This window comes from Psammomys obesus, unplaced genomic scaffold (assembly GCF_907164565.1).
Source record: "Psammomys obesus unplaced genomic scaffold, mPsaObe1.curated_primary_1811, whole genome shotgun sequence".
Lineage (NCBI taxonomy): Eukaryota > Metazoa > Chordata > Mammalia > Rodentia > Muridae > Psammomys > Psammomys obesus.
In genome coordinates, this window is record NW_026590061.1 from 1,971,687 (window position 1) to 1,993,761 (window position 22,075).

The window sequence follows — 22,075 nt, forward strand, 5'->3', positions numbered from 1 at the left end:
CTCTCTCTCTCTCTCTGGAGAACACTGAATGATAAGGCGGGCAGTATCTCCTAGAGCACACACTTTAAGCTACGGCCTGAGGGCTAGTGGAAGGCAGCCTTGGAAACAGGCGGGTGAGAAAATGCTGAAGAGAGCAGAGACCCTCCAGCACGGCACTCCTTTACCACCACGGCTCAACGCGGGGCGAGGCAGGGCCCGCACAAGCTCAGGAAGGGGTGCACACCTTTACAACTTAGTAACACCTCACTGTCTGCGCGTTGGAAAACCGAACTTTCTTTTTTAATGAAGTTTTTTTAATCATTCTTTAAAGGTTTTCTTCATTTCTTTTGAATGCTCTATGTGCACGCACATCCACAGGCCAGAAGAGGGCACCAGGTCACATCATAGATGGTTATGAGCCACCATGTGGTTGCTGGGAATTGAACTCAAGAGCTCTTAACCACTGAGCCATCTCTCCAGCCCAGCAAACCGAACTTTTAAGGCTTCCCAGAAGCAAGTAAACAGACCCAAACTCGGTATGGCTGACACTGAAGAAAGCACAGTCAGCAGGAAAAATGATCACGGTATTTAATGTACTTCAACCGGGCAGCCTGGCCAGGACTTCCCTCTCTTTCTAATCCCTGTAGACTGGACGACACTCATCCAAAAGCTCAGGACAGGGTCTACGAGGCTTCCTTGAGATTTAGCCTCCAGGCCCACATCAAATCCATCAGTAAATCCCACTGGCTTTCTCGTCAAAATCCACGCTAGGAGCCAAGCCACCTTCTGCACCATCACCATCGCCTCACTTGGAATACAGCCTCCAAATGTGTCCTACCGAAGGGGGTTCATTCAGCACACGGGTGCCAGGGATCTCTCACAGGTAGAAATCATACTACATCACTTCTCTGTTCTACTGTGACCCCCAGCTTCTAACAAAATCCAAGCTCAACGCAAAGCCAAACGCCTCCAGACCCCAAGGATTCGGCCATCGCTCTAAGATCTTGCTCTTTACTCTCACAGCTCTCAGAGTGCGCCCACTTCCTTGCTCATGAAGACCCTCTTCAAAGCTTGTCTTCCTGTGGCGGTCCAAACGTCTCTTCCTATGAGAGGCCTCTCCCACTATCTGACCCACGCGTAGCCACTTCCTCAACAGCACATCATTTTCAACTCTGCTTGCTCTTTGCTCCTGGTAACAGAGCCTTACTGTAACTGTTTACCTGTGCACACGCGGGGTGAGAACTCACTGGTTCAGCACTTTGCTAGACCGTCAGCTTCTGCAACTGTGCCTCGCACACTCGCACTTAGGGGAATAACAGAACAGAATGAAAGCTTGGAGACAGACACATCTTAGGAGTCTGACGAACCGCCATGACATGTTAAGGACGCTACCGTTTCCCTGTGATCTAGAATTGGTACATTTTCAACAAGGCAGTGGCAGGCGCGGCTTGCTGGGAGCGGGCCTGTGAGAGCATGGGCGTAGAGCCGACCCCGCGGCGGGCAGGCCGACCCGGGGGTGGCGGCGGGGCGTGCACGCGGCTCCCGTCGCTGCGCTCACTCTGGCCCCACGTGTGCACCGCCTCGGCACCACAGCGTTCGCCCCACGCCACCCCGAGCCCCTGGCTCGCGCGTGCAAGTGCACGACGATCTGCAGGGAAACGCCGGGAGGAAGGTCGCGGCGCGCGCCCCCCTTCTTCCCCCGAGCCCGCGGCGGCGCGCGCCCCCTTCTCCCCCCGAGCCCGCGGCGGCGCGCCCACACTCACGCGGGTCTGCGGTCGGAGCCGCGGGCCTGGCGACGGAGGAGAAGGTGCGCAGGCCGCGCGCCGCCGGGCGCAGGCTCGGCCTCAGCCACAGCGCCGCGGCCGCCATGCTGAAGACCGGCGAGCCAGAGGGCGCAGGCGCCGCCGCCAGGGGCGGGACCGGAAGCGCGTGGACCTGGGACCGGAAGTCCCCTGGGCGAAGGCTTGGCGGAGTAAGGGCTCCTGGCTGGCGGGTGTGGAGTGACGGGCTCTTTGACTCTGCGGTCTCACTGTCTACGTGTGCTGCTCTGGTGGTTGTTGTTTGTGTGTTTTAAACGATGGCTGCTCTAAGGCGGTTTCCTCCTGTCCTCTTCAGTTGTGTACTTTCTGTCTGTTGGTGTTTGCCTGCATGCCCACAACAGCCAGCCGAGGGCATGGAGTTAGGGACGTTCCTTGTGGGTGCTGACGACCGAACCTGGGTCACACAACCACTGCTCAGTGGATGGCCTCCTCTCCAGCCACATTTTCTCTTTTTTCCATTTCCTTCCTTCCTTCTTCGTTTTTTGTTGTTGTTGTTTTCTCTCTCTCTTCCGTTTCAGTCATCCTGCCCCAGTCTCCCAAGTGCTGGAATGGCGCAGACCATCTAGCTTTATACTTCATATATATTTTAATGTGTGTGTGGCCGCATTACTAAGAGAAGAGTTTAAGGGAGTTAGTTCTTTTGGTCTCTGCCACCACCACCACCTAGGTTCTGGGGACAAAACTTCAGTGGTAAGGCATTACTTGCAGCCCTCACACTTCTTAAATGACAGCAGTGAAGCAGAAAAAGGAACAAACACCAGCGGTATGGGGGTAGGCGGGGAACGACACATCGACACAACATGTCTGGGTCCCCAAGCAGTTAAAAAAAAATGGCCTTTTGAACTAGATTGTTTGAGGTTAAATTTTAATTTTGACCCTGTCTTTTCATGTATTATTTTTGCAGAGGACCAGAGCTGGATTCCTAGCACCAAAGTGGAAAGGCTTACTGTTAGGAAACGTGCGAATGTGAAGGTTACACTCGGGTTCACAAATCACGCCGCGAGATCGGTTCCACATGGGAGGTTTATTAGGGGAAGGGGGGAGCAGGGAGCAGAGACAGAGAAAAGAAGAGAGAGAGAGGGAGAGAATCCGGGAGCAGAAGAGGAAGAAGAAGAAGAGAGAGGGGGGAGGGTTCCAGTTCTCTTATAGGGTGATCAAGGGCATACGCAGGTAATTCCAGGTGGTCAGGGTGTCTTTACAAATGCCTGATAACCGGTCTATCAGGTCCCTTGGAGCTGGCCATAGAAGTGCCTGCTTACTGATCCCAACATTCCTCCCTTTTTCTATAATTAAAAATAGGGAGCTTGGGCTGCCTTTTATAAGGTAAGTTAAACTATATAAATTTAGGCTCATTGGAAGCAGCTCTTGGTTGTCATGCAAGAGGTTGAGAGAGAGAAGAGTTATAGTGACAAAATGGTCAGGTTGTAAGGTTAAGAATAAGAGAAGTCTCTGCCCTGGAAAATTTAGGGCAGAGGGTTGGCAACAGTGTTGCCAGCCATGCAAGGCATCGGGGAAGGACTGGGGAACATTGGGAGAACCTGGAGCTGCTTGTCCTGGTCCTGAAGCACACCACTTCAGCCATTTGTTAACAACAAGTGAATAACGGGCGTAGATTCTCTTCTGGCTACTTCCTGCTGACACTGGGGGCGATGTAGGGAGGTCAAAAGGCTGAAGTGTCAACCAAGTCCAGGAAGAATAGGCTGCTTTGATGCTTTTCCAGGTCTGTGAGAACACCCATGGCTGGGAGGGAAGGTGCAGGTCCAACTTGTTGGAAGTCTGTGAGGTTGGAGTTGAACACCTGTAGCTGCTTTGGCGCTGTTGTGGCTGTAGGAAACATCTGTGTCTGGCAGGACACTGAAACACATATATAGGCAAAAGATAAAGTTGAGTATAGAGAAAATCCTGTAGGTATACATTGAAAGGTTTGGATCGATGAAGCTTGTACATAGGAACCTCTGTCTACCTGGACAGGACTTTATTTACCCAATCACTGGCAATATTAAAGAAGGCTTTGTTTTTGATCTGTCATTGAGGTGACGTTTGGTTACAGAAGCGTGTAAACTTAGAGGCCCTGGTGCCAGCTGGCACTAGGTGTAGAAACCTGAAATTTTCCAGCCTGTCTAGAGGGACGGGCGTCTGGGCGTCTCCCATTGGGGGCAGAGAAGTCCCTATGTAGGGATGTGGTTATGGGTGTTATCCATTGGGAGCCGAAAGAGACAAGGCCTTCTAATGGCGTCCCAGGAGAAGGCGGGTCTCTGGAGAGAGCGATCCGGTCTGGTCAATATCTCGTCAGATATTGGCCAGGGATCGAGGGCCAGGTGCCCCGTGGGCCAAGAACACGTTTTTGCCTAGCTAGGACTTGGTGCACGAGCACGTAGAGAAAAAGAAATGCGTGTAGAAAGCTCCCAAGGGAAAATGAGGTGAAGAACTGTGTGGGGGACCTTCCCATGAGCAAGCGAGCGAGCACGTGCACGGGCGAGGGGGGGGAAGGAACCCGTAGAGGGGGTGTACCGCCCAAGGGAGAGTGTGGCCCTAAAGTGAAAGTCAGCATAGAGGGTCAAACCTAGACAATTAAGGCTACGGCTGGGGGGGGGTCCCCCGTCTCAAAAGATAGTAGGAAGTTGCCAGAGCTCTGTGGTCAAGCTTCCCCTACCAAGAGTCATGTATGCTGAGAAAATGGAGTGAACTCACCAATCTAGCCAGTGGTTATATGCAGTAAATAGCAGTCTGGTAGCCAGGAAAGGAAGTCCCAAAACCAGGGAAAAGGGAGGAGTCTCACCTTTTGAGATAGGCAATAAGTGCAGTACTTATCTGGAGTCTAGTTGTCCTGAGAGGTAGATTTAGGTGGACTTTCTGCAGCTAACAAGAATTACTTTTAAGTTTTAAGAAGGAGATAAAACTTTAGACATGTTAGTATTATGATTGTACTCTGCATTGAGAAAAAGGCAGTAGACATACATATGTGTTAACGGCATAAGTACTTTTTGAGGTGAACTCTGAAAAAGCAAAAGCCTTTTATGAAATAAAAGGTAAATTTACTTGATCTTAACCTTTAGTATAAGCATAGACATTATGGAGGCTTACAATCTTGAGCTTAGAACCATAATAGTGGAATAATGGTATAGTAGAATGTTTTTGTATCAGAGTCAGATTAATAAATTAGAGTTTTACTGATAAAGGTCAAGACTCTGGACAGTCAATACAACAGTAGCATAACAACAGAAAGAAATATTAAGCCTTTTTGCCTATTTAAGATATTTTAAATCACCTTAGACCTTGTAACCTTTATAACTTGCATTTACCAACCTTAAAACATTTTTTAGAACCTCAAACATTTATAAGTTGAATTATCAAACTTAAGACACTCTTTAAGACTCTCAAATGTGTGTAACTTGTATTTTTATAACCTAAACTCCTTTTATCCTTAGACCCTACATAAGCTCTTTATATTTTATCTAGTGATATATCTTAAACTGATTAGTGAGCTAACAGTGGATCTAATTGTCTGCTCTTTAGCTGCAAAGCTACCATTAGCTTAGCATAGCCGTCAAGGTGATCAGAGACCTGAGAAGGATAAGTTATGAGCTAAATAAATATACCAATTTATGTGCCAATCAAAATGACAGAGATGACTAGTTAGTCCATCACCTAGGCAGTGTCCCTGGCTCTTGTGTCTCACGGCATCCTGAACAGAGGCTGTCCAGCCAGGCACAGAAGGTGAGAGACTGCTTTTACTGCTTCTGTGGAAAGAGGAACAGAAGAGATTGACCTCACCTTGCCTCTCACAATGTGAGACAATGGCTCTTCAGATGTCCCCGGCTTTGTCCACAGTTTAGGCTGGGCCCTAGCAGTGGGCCAGTTGGGAAGTATTGTCCAGTGGTTAGCATACCACAATCCAGAGTCGCAGTCATCTGTTGTTGTGCCCAAATCTTCTCGGAGACCTTGGGGAACTACTGCCAGGATTTTGGGACTTTTTGTCACAATAAGCTTACACATGTTAAAATGTCATATTCAGATTTCTGACAAGCTTGAGGGCCAGCATATTTGAGTTACTGTTTTTATCATCTGCTCTAAACTGTGTCCTATAAAAACAGAATGCTATACTCTCTAGTTCTAGCATATTTTTGAGATGCATGTTCTAGAATTATATATTTTAAGACAAATAGGCAAACTTCATAGTTAACCATCCTAGGCTTAACCTTAAAAAACCTGAACAAAGAGACTAGGTAAGGCTCAACTGCAGTATTTAGCATGACTTTAAATCTGCTCTTTTTGAACTAAAATCAAAGCAAACCTTTTAATCAGATACAGTTTATAGAGAGGCTTTGGCTGAATACGTGTTTCAAGGATGGAAAAGAAAGGCTGAGAAGGCTGTGGACTCTATTTCTTGAGGCAAGGAAATGCCTGCCGCAGGGATTACAGGAATTCTTCCCGTTTTCCCCAGGACTCTGTGTGTGCACTTTTAACGAGGTTTGGAGGCTGCTGTTGCTTAAACTGGCGAGGTGTGTGTGCATTTGCACACTCGGCTATGTGGACAGAGAACTGGGCAGGCTCTTGCTCTAGGCTCCGCCTCCTGAAGCCATAGCTGTCTCTGTTCTCTGCACATCCTGCGTAGGCTGAGGGAGGGGCTCGGCGGGCCTGCAGTAGTGAGACACTGCAGACTCCGGACTTTAGATAATCAGTAGCAGCACCACAAGACATGTGTTGCCATCTTTGTTTTGTTTCTGAGACTATCCCAGGCTGGGTGTGAATTTGTGGGAAGTCTCCTGCCTCGGCCTCCAGAGTGCAGGAACGAGCCACAGTTGTCCTACTTCATCCTTAGCCTTTGAATGGAAAAACAAGAAGTGTCAGGTTCTAGAAAAAATCAAATGGTGCATTCCACGAGACAAAAACTAACAGTGGGGTAGGGGTGAGACAAAACAAAATCCCAAGGGACCCTAGGAAGTGACTGTGGTGGAGAGGAAAGGCGGGTCATAGAGGAGGGCACTATTGGGGACCCATTAGGTAACTATGCCTGGTTCCCAGAATAGGCTGGAGGGCTGGGATCATAGAGGAAGAAACGTGCAACCTGAGGAAAGGCAACTCAGGAATGGAGAGGGCAGGCTTCAGGTCTGATCTCTCCCCTTCCTCAACAACCGTGACAGCTAGAGGTCCTGGTATAAACTCAGTGGCCTTCCATAAGCCCTTCTAAACAAACGATACAGAACAGACAGGTTCCAGTGACATAGTAACAGCAGTTGGACTGTTCCTTTAAATGGCCACCCAGATGCTGCCTGGTGCCACCTGATGTTTGCAAGAGCCCTAGATTCCTAAACACAGGCCCAACCACGGCTTTGGGAAGCCCTGTCACAATGAGATGCACAATGGGGGTGCATAAGTGACTCGGTCCCTGGTGGGCCCCTCAGCTGCCCCCCAGCAGCATGGCCCATGCTTCCCAAGGGCTGCACACAAGGGAACGGGAAGGACGGCGCAGAGCATGAGCAGGAGTGAGGAGAGGCAGACAAGCAGACAAGCAGCTTCCACGCAGGGGGACACCCCTGTGACGGTGCTCTCAGTGCCTAAGGCTCCAACTCACCTGTGTTGCTCGTCAACTTGGAGCCGTAAGCGGAGCCTTGGCTCTGTTACCGGTCATGACTTGGGAGTTACATACACCAGACAAAAGAAACAAATGCCCACTTATTAGAGCCTCATATGCAGATCATGATGCCAGGACTTAAAGCAGCAGGCCCAGGAAGAGTGCAGCATGCAACAGCACCTACAATTCACCCTGTTAAACCCCCAAAGACCCTGAAGCCAAAATGCCTGCTGTGTGTGCGAGCACACACCTTACTGTGGATGCAGAGGCGGCCACAGGGGCTCTTCCCAGCTGACTGAGGAAATCCCCTTAAGTCTCTGTGGAGCTAAATCCTCTGAGGTCCTTCACATGCAGAATTGCTGGGAAGGAGCAAGCACAGAGGGGAGGCAGGCCTCAGAGGACCAGCGTGGGCAGCATTGTTTCAGAGTCCAGAGCCAGAACCCGCACCCCAAGTGTGCTCACACCTGCTCCGTAGCTGCTCCCCACAACAGCAGTAACATTCTATGCTCATAACTAAGACTAGTTCAAACAAAGACAACTTTTGTTTTGCAAATCAAATTTTATGTGTAACTTATCAGTTTCTCCCCCATTTTTTAATTTTTGAATAAACAAAGTCTAAATTAAATTGGTCCAAGAGACAGCTAGGGTTTTGTTTCCCTTCCCACAACTGTGACACCAGCAAGTTTTGACCCGGATCATTTCAGTTGATGTAGGGGTTCCCTTCTGCTCCTACAGGTGGATCCCAGCAGCATGCTAATTAGAGGATGCTAATGTAGACTTTGCTCATGTCGCTCAACCCATCTCTTCTCCTCAGACAAGTTCCCAGCAGCTCTTTGATGGAAACACAGTCCTCCGTCTCCAGCACAAACTGCTCCACGGCCTTGCGTCCTGGCACACAGCTCTCCACCATCCGGCTTTGGACACTCTCCAGGATAACGCCTCTAACGGCTTTAGGTTCTCCAGGCACACCGAAGACAATAAACAGACCCAAACAGTCCTCTCCGACCAAGTTACAGAACTCTTCCAGCTTCTCAAATCTGCCTTTTTTCCAACACTCCTCTCCCCTTGACTCACAGGTCTTTGGATCCCTCAGAGGGAGAGAAGCCATCCTCAAGGTCTGCACTGCCACCTGAAGCCGGATTCGCTTCTCAGGTCCCCAGAAGGTCCAGATCCAGTCTGCTCCGAACAGCAAGGCCTGGTGCTTAGTCATCTTTGTGGTGGTGAGCCACTCGTCAGCCCCCCTTTCCTGGCAGAAAGCAATGAAGTGGACAAGGAAGATCTCACTCAGCGTGCTGGCTGCAAGGCAGAGTCTGCTCAGCGGATACTCAAACCCGAGGTATTCCTTCAGCTTCTGTGCTGCGTGGGCCGCAGCCACGCTGACCACCTCACTCATGGCAAGGACCTCCTGGCTGTCCTTCGGAGCCACCTGCTGGGAGGCCTTCTGCCCCATCCCCACCCTCGAGATGCTGCTCCGAGCAGTCGGGCACGCGCTTCTCTTTCGGGGGAGACTTTGTTTAGTGAGGCCACCTCTGTTAACGCTATGAGCAGCCCTAATGCCACGCTTCCTCAGTGTGGCGAGCCATATAGACCTGAGGTTGAGCAAACATGAGGGAGGGCCCCGTTTGTCAATGGGGTGTGTTGTGGGCACACGGGTTTCTGCTGCCTGCCAAGTGACACATGGTAATTTCACACGAAACACCTGTTCTTCTGCAGGTTATGCACAGCTGCTTTTGCTCTCTGGTAAGCTCTCCTAGATGTGGTTCCTTTTTCCAAAAAGCAGCCAAATGAAAACCCGTATGTGAATGTGGAGGTCAGTCATACCCCTTTGTCTGCACCCAACACCTCCAAGTCTGTGTCACCTCCGCTTCCTTTTCTTCACTCCTCTGTCCTGAACCCTCGCTCCCCAGGTGTGTTGCTTGCACTTCCTTCTCTGTGTATTTCTTAGGCAGAGACCTGCATTTGTCTGACTCATGCTGTGAACCTAACTGAAACACGCAGGTTTACATACAAGTGTCTGTTACTATCTCTACAGAAACCAACCTTTGTTATTCTGAACAAGGGAACATTAAATAATTAAAAACACAAGGCAATGGTCAATTGACTTTATTTCCTTTCATAATGCCAACGGTGCATAATACTTTGTAAATAAAATATATAATCAAAATTCTTTAACTTTTCCACACATCATCAGTTGTTACACTGTCCTTAATAAAGAATATTTGGCATCTGCAACAGTCTGCTGGTATTTTCAACCAGGGTCTAATAACAAACCGAGCTTTCCAAATGGTGAGACTTAATGATGTTAAACTAAACCCCAGTACAGGAAGGAGCCAATGCAGTTATGAAATCATGAATGGGAGCATTCAAAGGCATCACTGTTACCATCAGATCATTTTAGTCATGACCTGCTGGGCACGTTAAAGGACACCGATGCTCTGGAAATAGCCATCACCAGGTCTGCCTCCACAAGCTCAACTGCCCTCCTGTCTCTCCCTGAGCGCGTGAGCGCTGTCTGGACACAGCTGGTCTCGTGTGTACCCCTGAATGAAAAACAGATTGTCTCCAACACACACACGTCACAGGAACATGCTTTTCGCTTTCTTTGAGCTTTGTGTCACAGAAAACACGAGCAGTGTGCTATTGCACAGGAAAACCATTAGAAAACGTCCTGTAGCTCCAGAATATCTGGGTCCGGACTGCAGGGACATGACGCCCCACCGGCTGGCAGGCTGAGGGTCAGCTACCGTTGGCATGGCTAGGCCGACTCCTTCAGCGCAATGATCAGTTTTTGGTTTTTCCTGAGCCACTCTAATAAACACTTTTCTGAGTGGATATGAGTGCACCCAAAGGAACCAAGATGATGTGGTAACACCCTAAACTTCTTCTTTATGAAGCAAATGGAGTCAGGATTAGAGGTGAAGCTTCTAAGCTGCTTGGCAATTTTGTGACAACCAAAGAAGCAGATCACTTTGGCCTGAATGATGACCACTGTTAGAATTCATCAGTGGATAATGAAGAAGGGATTAGCTGGTGTATGAACACTGAGAACAGTGGGGTTTCTTTGTTTTCAATATGATCTTTTGATCCTTGTGTCACAAAATAAAAGTTCTGTTTTCTATAGACGGTATATATACACGAATTAGAAAAATATATAAAAATAAGACAGTAAGAGGCCAGTGGAGGTACAGCTGCATTTGGTGACCACTGGATCTGGGCAGCAGCTTCGGCTGCGGTGAACACTGATGTGGCCAGACCCTCCATCCGAGTGAACGCAGCGTGAACGCAGCACTCTGGGAAGCAGCCAACCAGAAGGCAATCCTTTCGGTGGCCCCTACCACAGGCTTACATTAGAGGCAGAGCAGGCATCCGAGTGCCCACCAAGGCAGAGCAGGCACCCGAGTGCCCACCAAGGCAGAGCAGGCACCCGAGTGCCCACCGTCGCACTTCCCGCAGCATCTTCAGAACTGGCCCCACTCCCCTGCAGCAGAGTCCCGCTTCCAAGCGGGCGGGAGTCGTAACACTAAACAATGCACAGCCTGTCACCTGGATACACGATCTGAAAAGCGGAGCAGGAGGATGACACTCGTGCTCCCGGCACTGGCCCAGGCCCTCTGGTCAAACGTTGGAGTCTTCATCTGTGATGCTGGCACTTGGTGAGCGAGCAGCAAAGTCTTTAAACATGTCATCCTCCTTTAACATGTGCTGGAACGCAAGGACAGAGAGTCACCCCGAGAGCCCTGACTCAGCACCGCACACCTCTGCCAGGCACAGAGCCGCCTACAGCTTCAGGTGCTTTCCGGTAACCCTGCCAGTCCACTGCACACACTCACCGTCAGGTTGTTGATGCCTTCGGAAAACGCGCCTATCTGTCTCACCGTCCCTTCCGAGTCCTCCATCTGCAAGAACAGCCATAAGGTGACAAACTCACCTGCACAAGGTCAAAAGCGCACGCAACCGCTGACAGTCTAGGCAGGAGGACCGGAAGCAGCACCGAGTGCAGAGGAGCAACAGGGCAGGCTGGTGCCCACGTGTCCCTCCACGGTCTCAGTCAGCACCAAGGGAAGGCTCGCCGGAGCTGAGGACAGGGCCGGAGTAGGCAGCAGCCCAGAGCTGCTGAGAACGTCACCGCTTCATTCTCAGGCATGCAAGGCTGGCACACTGATCAGTCACGGTGTGCAAAGCTCCCGGCAGTGTGTGAACGGCCGAGCTCCTCACCTGCTCCAGCCGATCCAGATCGTCCTCCTCGTACAGGCGCATGTCCACGCCTGCCCGGAACCCCTTCTGCGAACCGCTCCCTGCAGCCTGGCCCAGCTCCATCGGACACACATATTCCTCCCCATCTTCATGCTTCTTCTTCCTCAGATTCCCAAAGTTCGTAAAGGTCAGTTTCTTTGGCTTTAAAAGCAAACAAAAACACACCCAGAGATCTGATAAAAAGCCTATGACAAAGGACTAATAACACAAGAGGTAAGTACTCACTTCGATGACCGAATTGCCACAGGAAAGCCAGAAGTACCCCAGTGAGCAATGTGACCAGATCCATAAACGGTCTTGATATAAGTCTCACTGCCACGCCACAGGCTAGGCATGTAAATCCCTTGTTTGGACGAGACAAGACTTAACTCAGCGGAATCCCTCTCTGCGATGAGTGCAAGGTCAGTAAGAGACACTGGCCCTAACTGCTGAGTGCAAGGTCAGTAAGAGACAGTGGTCCTAACTGCCGAGTGGCACATGGCCGCCTGCAACTGCGGCTACTCGGAAGCTGAGGCAGGAGACTCACAAACTAAAGGCCTGTGTGGGCAGCTTAACAGGAGCATGACTCTCAGTATAAATAAACAAATAAGACCAACGGCAAATGGAGACCACAGGTAAAGCCCTTGGTTAACAGGATTAAGACCATGGGCTCAATGCCACGTTCAGTGGAGAAGAGGGAGGGAAGGAGAGAGGCAGGAAGGACAGCAGGCGGTAAAGCTGTGACCACCTTGTTATGCTGCACGGGGGCTGGTGAGTGGGAAAAGAAATCACCCCCTGGAGAGAAAGGCCATCTCAGTCACCCCGAAGTCTCCACGCAGAAAGGATTCAAGGGCAAAGAGGGCTTGGCAGATGTACCCAGCAGACAGCACTCAGAAACTGTCTTCACATCCAATTCATGCAGGAGTAACTCTACAGGAGAAAAGTGACCTGAACTGGTGCAAACCTCAAACCCTGTAAGTAAAACACCCTGGGGCCTGCATGTGCACCTCAGACCAATCTTGAGTCTGCAACCCTCCTGCCTCAGCCCCTTGTATGCTGGGATTACAGGCGGGTATCACCACTTCTGGTTCTGACTCTCTCTCTCTCTCTCTCTCTCTCTCTGAGTTAGAGATGGATCTTTATTTTAAAACTCTGATCTACCAAGTTAGCATTTTCCACCAACCAGGAGCAGAGACCTTCACAGGCTTCACAATCTTTTCTTTGGGTGCTGCCTTTGTGGGGGCCTTAGCAGAAGCCATTGCTGTCTTCTTTGATGCCTGCTTAGCCTTTCTTCCCCTTCCTCGGCAGCCCTGATAGCCTGCTCTAGCTGAGCTTTCCTAAGTTGTGGTTTCTAACTCCTCTTGGCCATTACACCAGCAAGTGATGCAGAAGTGAAGCCTGCTGGGATCTGAGCGCATGGCAGCCTCTTTTTTTTTTTTTTTTAATTTCTCCCAACTGTCCTTTCTTAGGTCTTCTTCTGTGGAGGACAGTCGGAATGTGGACTCCGATTTTGCATTAAGAAGCTGAAAAACCTTCCCATGGATTCTGGCATAGTGCTGCCTGTGTCCTGGGAAGATCTTGAACCTGCAGACACTGCACAGCTCGACCATCTGTCATGACAGATGCCTGCCGGCCAGAAGAAGGAATTTCTCCCCTCTGCTTACAAACCACACAAGCTGAGCATGCACAAGGACAAAGCTACTGGCTCAGTTAGCACTGGAGACCAAGCCCCGGCCTTGCGCCTGCATGTGTTCACAACTCAGCTACAGCCAGCCCAGAGCTGCTCAGGCCTACTGACCAACAGGAAACGCAAAGCCACTACAATGGCAAGCTGGGCCCGAGCTACAGCCCTCAGCACTGGCACTGCGCTGGCAGCAGAAGCCAGTATCGTGTTCTTCACCTCTACACAGAAATGACTTCCGCAGAAACTCTCAAACCTGCAGTCCCTTCACTGGTCTTGAAATGTCTAAGCATGTGCACAGCAGATATGTTTTTCTTTATATTTATTTTATATTTAGTACAGTTTATTCACTTTGTATCCCAGCTGTAGCCCCCTCCCTCGTCCCCTCCCAATCCTGCCCTCCCTCCTCTCACCTCCTCCCATGTCCCTCCCCCAGTCCACTGATAGGGGAGGTCCTCCTCCCCTTCTATCTGATCCTAGCCTATCAGGTCTCATCACGACTGGCTGCATTGTCCTCCTCTGTGGCCTGAGTGGCTGCTCCCCCCTCAGAGGGAGGTAATCAAAGAGCAGGCCAATCAGTTCATGTTAGAGACAGTCCCTGTTCCCATTACTATGGAACACACTTGGACACTGAGCTGCCATGGGCTACATCTGTGCAAGGGTTCTAGGTTATCTCCATGCATGGCCCTTGATTGGAGTATCAGTCTCAGAAAAGACCCCTGGGCCCAGATTTTTTGGTTCTGTTGCTCTCCTTGTAGAGCTCCTGTCCCCTCCAGGTCTTTCTATCTCCCCTTTCTTTCAGAAGATTCCCTGAGCTCTGCCCAAATTTTGACTATGAGACATACAGACATCTTAAACTCATGAATAAAACTGGCCAATCTTAGAAAATGGAATCTTAGAAAACGGAATCACAGAGCCTTGGCAAACAATGCAATGAGTAAACGCCAAAAACCTGAACCAACCTTCACTTTGGCAGTAGCTGTTAGCAGCACATAATCTGGCAACTCCATGGCGTCTCGCTTCTGGTGCTGGGCCTCAGCACCAATCAGGAGGTTGAAATGGGTAGCCAAATGTCTGCGCAACAAGGTCTTATTTGGTGGAATGTTCAGTAACTGAGCCATGGTTTCTACATTAAAACGAGGCTCAAGAACCTGCAAGAAATATCTGGATTGGTAAAAGGTCATACTTCGGTGAAGTGGAAGTACTTTACAGTTTGCAAAACTCTTTCATGTGGGTAATACCCAGGAGCACTATCACCAGCCCAGGGTACAGACTCTGACCTTTTTTTTACATTTTTCATGTGTAAAACTGTTTGCCTACACGTATGTATGTATGTATGTACAGCACGTGTGTACAGTGTCTGTGGAGACCAGAAGAAGGTCTCAGACTACCTGGAGCAGGAGCTGAAGGCGGCTACTGGCCACATGTGGGTGCTGAGAACTGGACCCGGGGCCTCCTCAAGAGCAGCCTGTACTCTGAGCTGGCTCCAGCCTGGACTGTGACCTTTAATTCACACATGACCACGCCTGAGTCAGTGGCAGGCTGGTGTGCAACCCAGGCTGCAGGAGGCACAGCAGAGGCCGGTCTTCTCGCTGGGAAGGCTGCCTCTGCACAGGACTACTCACAGAACACTGGTGTGCAGGACTCAGTGTGCAGGAGTTTAGAGCATGGCCACCGCTGGGCTGCTGGCCAATAGTGAAGGGCAACAGAAAGACAGGGACTTAAACCTAATCAGAGAAAGACACTAAAAAAACGCCGTGCAAGTGAGAGGCGGTGCAAACGTCTAGGAGGGCTGGGTCACCTCGAGATTACTGCACACTGATGTGCGAGGAGTGTCCTTTCCTGCAACGCTAGAACCAGTGCTAGAGTTCAGAATGTCGGCATGAAGCCATGTTGTCTCGGGAGCAGGGCCCGAGTTTCCACACGGATTCACTTAACCTGTGCACACAACCTCCTGGTAATGAGTCAGCCTCATGGATGCGACTCTTCGGCCAGGGCAGAACTTCCCACTTGTGATGTGGAAGCACAAAGGCCACAGCTTTACAGCAACGCAGACTCTGAATCAAGCCCGCCCGCCCTCAGCCTGAAGGAGACCAAGCGAGCAGCCACTCCGACTGAAAGAGTGCTTTACCATGAGCCCTCCATGCACACCGCTGCCTCTGAGGTTGGGCGCATACTCCGCCAGGTCCACCGAGCGGAGCCACTCCATCACACGGTGGTTGGTCCACTGCTGAACCTCTGATGGTGTGATGCTGCTCTGTGGAGACAGACACACGACACGCTTCAGGTGCTGCTGGCAGGCCCTGACTCCACCTGCACGTGTAGCTACCGTGCGCCCCACGGAAGCACACCATCTGCTTCCCCGTGAAGTGTTCAACGAAAGGCAGAGCAAGTGCTGACGTGACTGCTCTTTGGAAGAACTTAGAGCACAGACTCGAGCATTCTTATGCGGCAGTGAGAAGAGGTAAAGGAAATATTTACGGATTGAGGTGGCAGAAAGAAGTACAGTCATGAGTGGGAGGAAGCAATAGGAAGCAGAAAAACAGCCTTGGGCTTCAGTGGCCCAGCAGAACCTTTACGAAAACAAAGGGAGGGATGCAGGGAAGCAAAGCCCAAGAAGCCAGGGGGTCCGGGTCTGAGGCTTGGGGGAAACAGCTCTTCTGCAGCTCCAAGAGCTCTCCACACACGAACCGCTGAGTCGAGTGTGCAGAAGCATGTCTGAAGCGCTACCTCATCGGACGGCCGCCTCCGCAGGCAGTTGGGCTCGAAGTTGTTGATCCTCAGGACCTGGATGGCCCGCTTGATGCTGAGGTGATGCAGGACACTCACGACCTTCAGGGACAGCAGGTCATCCTGCAGAGGAGACACCACAGCTTGCTGTGCTGGCCCACAGCAGGAGGGCCTCCTGCACAACCCCAGCACTGCGTCACACTGGAAATCACCCTGCTTGTGATTTCAGGCTTCATTAGGAGAAGAACTCCTTTCCTGTTCTCAGCAAACCCTCTAGAACCTCAAGCGCACACTGTTCCCCTATCAGCCACACCTTTCTCAGTCCCGCAGGTGTTTGAGAATCCCAGGGCTCCGAAAAGTGCCCACCAGTCACTACAAGAGACAGCTTGTCCTTTCCTGGGGGCAGGGGCAGATGGGGCCTCTTCGCAGCCAGGCTAGCCCCAACTCAAGACACTCCTGCGTCTGCCTCAGGAGCTGCTGATAGGCGCCGTGGTGCTGCTGGGCCTTGAGGCATTCCTGCTTCCTCCTTAGTCCCCAAGTGCAGCAGACACACACAGACCTGCGGGCAGCAGCCAAACTGCCCTTCCCCTGTCTCTGCACACACTGAGCGAGAGCGGCCTCCTGCCAGCACACTCACTGGCTTTGGAGGCCCCTGCTCGCTCACTCGCTGGCTGCTCGGGTTGGTTGCTTCACCTAGCAGACTTGGGGACCATGCTGAAAGAACCATGCCCCTCCATGCAAGGGAAGACTTCTAAGTTTCCACACATGGCCGATCAACTTCTTCAAGGGAACACTTGGGCAGTGTGAGGCTGTGGGGGGCAATTTCAGACATGCCTTACACACCTACAAATTATCTCAGCAGTAGGTGATTTCAGGGCAGCACCGAGATAAATCTCCTCAACACACCCAGAGAATAAGCACAGGGCTGCCCATTCGGGCACACAGCATACCTGTTACTGATAACACATTTCTCATTAAAAAAAAAAAAAAAAAAAAGTCAAAGAAATTAACTTACTGTACAAATGTTTTTAAAAGTAAAAAAAATGTTAGTGGTTTATTCTTGAAAGTACTGAGCAAAATTTACTTCCTAAATTTTTCGGACAATTAATTTATTAAAATTAGTGTCTTATGATAAATTAGAAAAAGCAACATATTTTAATCTAAAACTGAGATACTCCTTCCAAACATTTCAGTATAGAACTTAATTAAAGTCTGTCAGATCAAGAAACATCTACCTGTATAATGTTTCTAATATAAATTAAATGTCCATTACTTCTGAAAATATACTGAAAGATTTTTATGAGGATTGCTTTCACTTGAAACCCTTTTTAAGTCTGGGCTTTCTGGCACACACCTCTAATCCCAGCACTCAGGAGACAGAGGCAGGTGGATCTCTGTGAGTGCAGGCCAGCCAAAATTGCAACCAAACCAAACCAAAACTACTCAAAAAAAAAAAAAAAAAAAAAAAAAAAAAAAAAAAAAACACATGGTTATTTTTAAATACTTTCAGATTTAAAGATTTCCAGATAGCCTGGAGTTCTATGTGCATTGTATAGTTTCTCTTGATCTTCACATCTTATGAAACTACGGTACACATCAAAATTAACAGATAAGAAAATAAAGTAGACTTTAGCTTTTGCTAATTTTAAGGCTTATTTATTTTCATTAGTGCAAATGTATGGCGTGTGTGAAGGGAAGTGCATGTACACACACACACACACACACACACTCATACTCACACACACACCAAGCTCTCTCTCTCTCTCTTTCTCTCTCTCACAGACACACACACACACACACCAAGCTCGCTCTCTCTCTCTCTCTCTCACACACACACACACACACACACACACACACACACACGTCAGAGGACAACTATGTAGTCAGTCCTCACCTTCCAACTTTGCATGGGTCACAGGAACAGAACTCAGGCTGTCAGTTTGCAAAAGCACTTTCACCTGCTCAACCATCTCACTGGCTCCCAAATTGGTTTTACTTCCTGGTTTTTGCCAGTTTCTTGCTAAGAGCTTTTTTCTGCTCCTGGAGCCGATCCAGGGGAGCACACTGTGCCAGGGACTTTTGGCTTGGCACCCAGGTCACCCTTTCAGGGTCACGTGATGTCCTTCAGGCACGAAGCTCTCGTACCAACTGCCACACTGCACCAGCCCACTTCCCAGGAAAGGCGTGCTCGGGAGCTGCTTACCACGGTCATGTAGTGCAGCATCCGCCCGTCCACGCGGCCTTCGTCAAACTGGGTCTTGTACTGCGGCAGGCCAATGTCATCCAGCCATCCTGCAGGACAAAGGCCAGTGTCATCAGCCACACAACGCCCAGTCTGTGACCGGGGAGAAATCGGGACAGCACTGACTCTTTCTCAAGCATAAAGCCTCTTACTGGTGACCCAGTTGAAGTCCAGCTTTCCATAGTTGGTTTCCTCCTCAGACCCCAGGGCCTGCAGGGCCAGCTGGAGCTTCTTGCGATGCAGTGACTGCTTGATGCCCAGTTCCTGAAACGATAAACAGACAGACCCGCAGAGGCCTCCGCTGAGTGAGGGCTGGCTCCCCTGAGAGAATGCAGCTTCCTCCACAGGGCGGCTTCCCTCCAAGACCAGCTCTTCATGCCGTCCCAACACCTCCTCGGGCTCATAAAGCCATTCTACATTGAGTTCTAGTAGGAGCCTCAGGCCAGCATGCCATGCTGAAGAACAGCCCAAGCCTCCCACAGTGGGCTGTGCGGGATGCTAGACACTGCCTAGGAACGCGTTTTATTTTTAGGGAAGAAACCACTGGATGCATAATGGGGCTCTACTCCTACTTTGTGTACAGTGTTCAGTACAATATAAAATACAGCATTCTTTGTTGAAGTGCATAGATTACATTGGCTAGATATATCAATGTAAGTTTACAAAATGACTGACACATATGAGCTCTATTCATTTCATCAGACCCAAAGCTATGTAATTACATAAGCTAATACTTTTCAAGAAGAGCAATAGGAGCTCCACTCAGACTGCTTTGTTTCAGAGTAACAAAGGACCCCGCGTTGATACCCTAGTCGGGGTAGGTGAAGCTGGGTTTGACACTTGGGCCTCACAGGTGTCAGCCAGGTGCTCGCCTGAGCTATTTACCCGGCTGGATGCACACCCCTCCTTAGTAAGTACATCAAGACAGGGCAGAAGCGTTACCTTCTCTAGATCTTGCTGAGAAGCTTGCAAGAGCGTCTGGCCAGATATAATCCAGTGCTTCCCAGAGCTGAGGTAGGAGCCCAAGCCCTGCTCTGCCAGCCAGCTGCACACCTGCTCCTTGGTCCATTTGGCAAACGGCATATCCAGGTCACTGTGGGAAAATGAGCCACCACCCTGAGCCAGCCGGGCAGCTTACAGTGGACAGGGAACAACTGTGCACCTAGGTAACAGGGAAAGTCCCCGGAGACGAACATTCAACCAAGAAAAACTTGATCTTTAGCCCTAGGTTGGAAAGTTACTTTCCAAAATTCCTGTTTTCAATTCAAAAGAAAGGATCAGTGAGAACTACAAGCGCACCCCACAGACAAGCAGCAAGACGAGCCACGTAGGTCAGCTTCCAGACTCAAACCACACTGTCCGAAGAGCAGGCTCCCAAGCTGAAAAAGACACTCAGGTAGAATGTGAATTCACTTCAGCAGAATGATGCTTTCTCTCTGGCAGAGAATCGCCAAGAAGATCAGACACCCCTGCTAAGTTCAGGAAGGAGTGCTCCACGCAAAATTCCGATTTTCCTTTACTGACACAGTTTGTGGCAAGAATTCACAGGTGACGTTCATCCATTTGTAAACATTTACTAATGTCTACTGCATGTGTGTGCACGCATGACAGAAACTGTATTTTTAGTAGCACAAGGGAGTTCCTTGTTGTACTTAGGAAGACAGATGGCAAGTGAGAACATGTTATCTGAAGGCCGGATGGACCCGGTGTCCAGGGGCCCTCCTGTGTGGGAGAGGCTGCCGTCCAGCTGATTATGCTTCTAACAGGCACCTCGCCCTTCGTGTTTACCAAGCCCGCCCTTTCATGTTCAGGAGGTCAGTGAGGTTGGCTCCAAACTGGTTCTCCGCCTCAGTAAAGCACAGGGAAAGTCCTTGGAGTCCTACCGCGTGAAACATTATATAGCCTTTCCTCCAGCTAGTATACAAGGCGTTCCCTCATTTGGTGGGACAACACGTGGTCCTGATACTCGGGAATTCTGGCAGAGTGTGTCCTTAGGTACAAAGACTCCAATAGTCGTCAGTGTTGTTAGACAGATACTGGACAGGTCAACTCAAGGAGAAAAGGGAAGCAGAGCACAGAGGAAAGGGAAGCATGGAAGCCACAGCTCAAGGTCACCTGGCCGGTGGACAATGACAGCAGACAACAAGTCAGAAAAGTCTGGCTCTAAACAGAATAGTTCACCCTTCCACTTGCACCTCTCAGTGCTGGAGCTGGGATCCAGGACCCATGTCTGCCGCACGAGGTCTCTGCTACTAATCCACAAGCCCGGCCCTTAGAACCGTTTTCTAACCACCAGGCCGCCCCATCTTTACACAACTATGCCTTCAGACACTCCTCACACAATTATTCTTGTATAACAATCAAGCCCAAGAGGAGCTGAAGCACACATCCCTAAGACCTCGTCACTAACCCACTGACAAGCACCTCTCCTCCCTGTCCCAGAAAGTTGGGGCTCATCTTCTTACCTGTTGGACTGTCCTAAATCCCGAGACCAACCAAGCCTGGGGCCCGCAGTTGCTCTTGTCCCTCCTCTTTTGAATTCAGGCTCAGACATGTCATCTGGGCTGAATGTAGTTGACTGGCTTCTCCTAAGTCTGAAGACACAAGGCACACAACCAGATGTCAGACCTGAGAGGCCTCTGTCTTGATGGTCAGGCAGAAGGCTTTTGTTTGTTTGTTTTTATTGTGTCACCAGCCCAGACACTGGAATTTAAATATTAACCAAGGCCCAATGCCTTACCAAATCCCGTGTCAGCCTTCCTAAAAGGCCTTAGGATTCTGTGGGGAGTGTGGAGGTCAGCCCTGTGGGAGCCCACGGGGAAAGGCGCCGACCCACCCGGACTCCCAGCACACTAGTGCAGTGTCAACATGGCTCCGAGGCCGGGGCCTGACTGCCTCCCTCTTCATTGTGTCTCCTGAGGTGACCTTGCCCCCACATCTCCACACTTCCTTGTAGTCCACCAACCTGACTGAGTGTGACTGGTGCTTGCGGCTGGCGCGGGATGGGCGGACTGGCCTTCAGTCGCACAAAGGCTGTTACACTGAGCAGTGAAGTTGGACCCCACTGGGAGTCTGCTCTCCGGAGTCTGGATCCCGGGACTGTGCGTGGGTTCCGTTTCCACCCCCCGGTTCCCCCAGTTCCTGATCCCCACAGGATTTGGTGCTCACTCCCAGCCACACCTCCCTTACCCGATGCACCTGAGAACTCTTGCGGCAGGTGCTCCCCCGCCCTTCCTTCCACTTACTTCCCAAAGAGTCTCATGAGGCCTCTGGACTTCTTTTTGGAGTCTGGAGATGGGGGAGACATCTGGAATGGGCTGGTCCCCTGGGAACCTTTTGGCCGAGATGTACCAGCCAGATCTAGGTGCTCGGCTGTCTCCTTCTCTGTCTCTGCTGTCCCAAGACAGGATAAAAACCACGTGAACACAAGTAAATACTAACCTGCTTGCTCTTAGCAACTGAAGTCTTCTCTGGGTCTGTAAACCAGTGACTTACAGACAGTGCCCATAAGTGTGAAAATGTATGTGATGTCCCCTAAGCTTACTCTCCTTCATAAACTTAATTCCACACTCGTAAATCCACCGGCCTGGAGGCTACACAGGAGGGGTGATTCTGACACAATTCTGAGACAGTCTCTCTCACTAAAATAAAGTGTCTCAGAACTGCTAAGCTCGTTATTCTAGGGAAGGAGTTTGTGAGGAGACTGCCCAGTCTAGCGCTAGGTCCAGCTGGTCTCCCGCATCCTCTGACATCACTCCCCCTCCTGCCATGACTCTCTCAGAGCTGTGCTCTGCTGGGTCCCTCTTCTCGCTCTC

General features: G+C 50.2%; 3 protein-coding genes and 1 pseudogene across 14 annotated transcripts in view; all 4 read right to left on the reverse strand.

Annotated features, from left to right (window-relative positions):
* Mrps35 (mitochondrial ribosomal protein S35) overlaps positions 1 to 1,879 on the reverse strand; it is a 26,196-nt gene extending 24,317 nt beyond the window's left edge. The window contains exon 1 of one of the 2 annotated variants that reach the window (XM_055605595.1): positions 1,743 to 1,879. In XM_055605595.1, coding sequence (XP_055461570.1) covers positions 1,743 to 1,848 — 106 coding nt within the window. In that variant the 5' untranslated portion in view covers positions 1,849 to 1,879. Of the gene's footprint in view, positions 1 to 1,199; positions 1,219 to 1,742 lie in introns of those variants that run through there. The other variant, XM_055605596.1, reaches the window with a different exon arrangement.
* Positions 1,880 to 2,804: 925 nt separating this feature from the next.
* Rep15 (RAB15 effector protein) lies at positions 2,805 to 9,191 on the reverse strand. The gene has a single exon (XM_055605598.1). The coding sequence runs from the start codon at positions 8,822 to 8,824 to the stop codon at positions 8,132 to 8,134; it is 693 nt and encodes a 230-aa protein (XP_055461573.1). The 5' UTR covers positions 8,825 to 9,191; the 3' UTR covers positions 2,805 to 8,131.
* A 271-nt stretch (positions 9,192 to 9,462) lies between these two features.
* The window catches only part of Ppfibp1 (PPFIA binding protein 1), a 129,547-nt gene continuing 116,934 nt past the window's right edge, over positions 9,463 to 22,075 (reverse strand). For 9 of the 11 annotated variants that reach the window (XM_055605591.1, XM_055605585.1, XM_055605588.1 and 6 more), the window contains 11 exons: positions 21,506 to 21,653; positions 20,726 to 20,854; positions 19,203 to 19,353; positions 18,413 to 18,524; positions 18,222 to 18,310; positions 16,019 to 16,141; positions 15,420 to 15,545; positions 14,251 to 14,439; positions 11,590 to 11,769; positions 11,205 to 11,270; positions 9,463 to 11,076 (listed from right to left, as the gene is read on the reverse strand). In XM_055605591.1, the coding sequence (XP_055461566.1) occupies positions 10,990 to 11,076; positions 11,205 to 11,270; positions 11,590 to 11,769; positions 14,251 to 14,439; positions 15,420 to 15,545; positions 16,019 to 16,141; positions 18,222 to 18,310; positions 18,413 to 18,524; positions 19,203 to 19,353; positions 20,726 to 20,854; positions 21,506 to 21,653 (1,400 nt within the window). In that variant the 3' untranslated portion in view covers positions 9,463 to 10,989. The remainder of the gene's footprint in view (positions 11,077 to 11,204; positions 11,271 to 11,589; positions 11,770 to 14,250; positions 14,440 to 15,419; positions 15,546 to 16,018; positions 16,142 to 18,221; positions 18,311 to 18,412; positions 18,525 to 19,202; positions 19,354 to 20,725; positions 20,855 to 21,505; positions 21,654 to 22,075) is intronic. The other 2 variants (XM_055605592.1, XM_055605594.1) reach the window with 2 other exon arrangements.
* Positions 11,776 to 13,547, reverse strand: LOC129675629 (60S ribosomal protein L24-like; annotated as a pseudogene).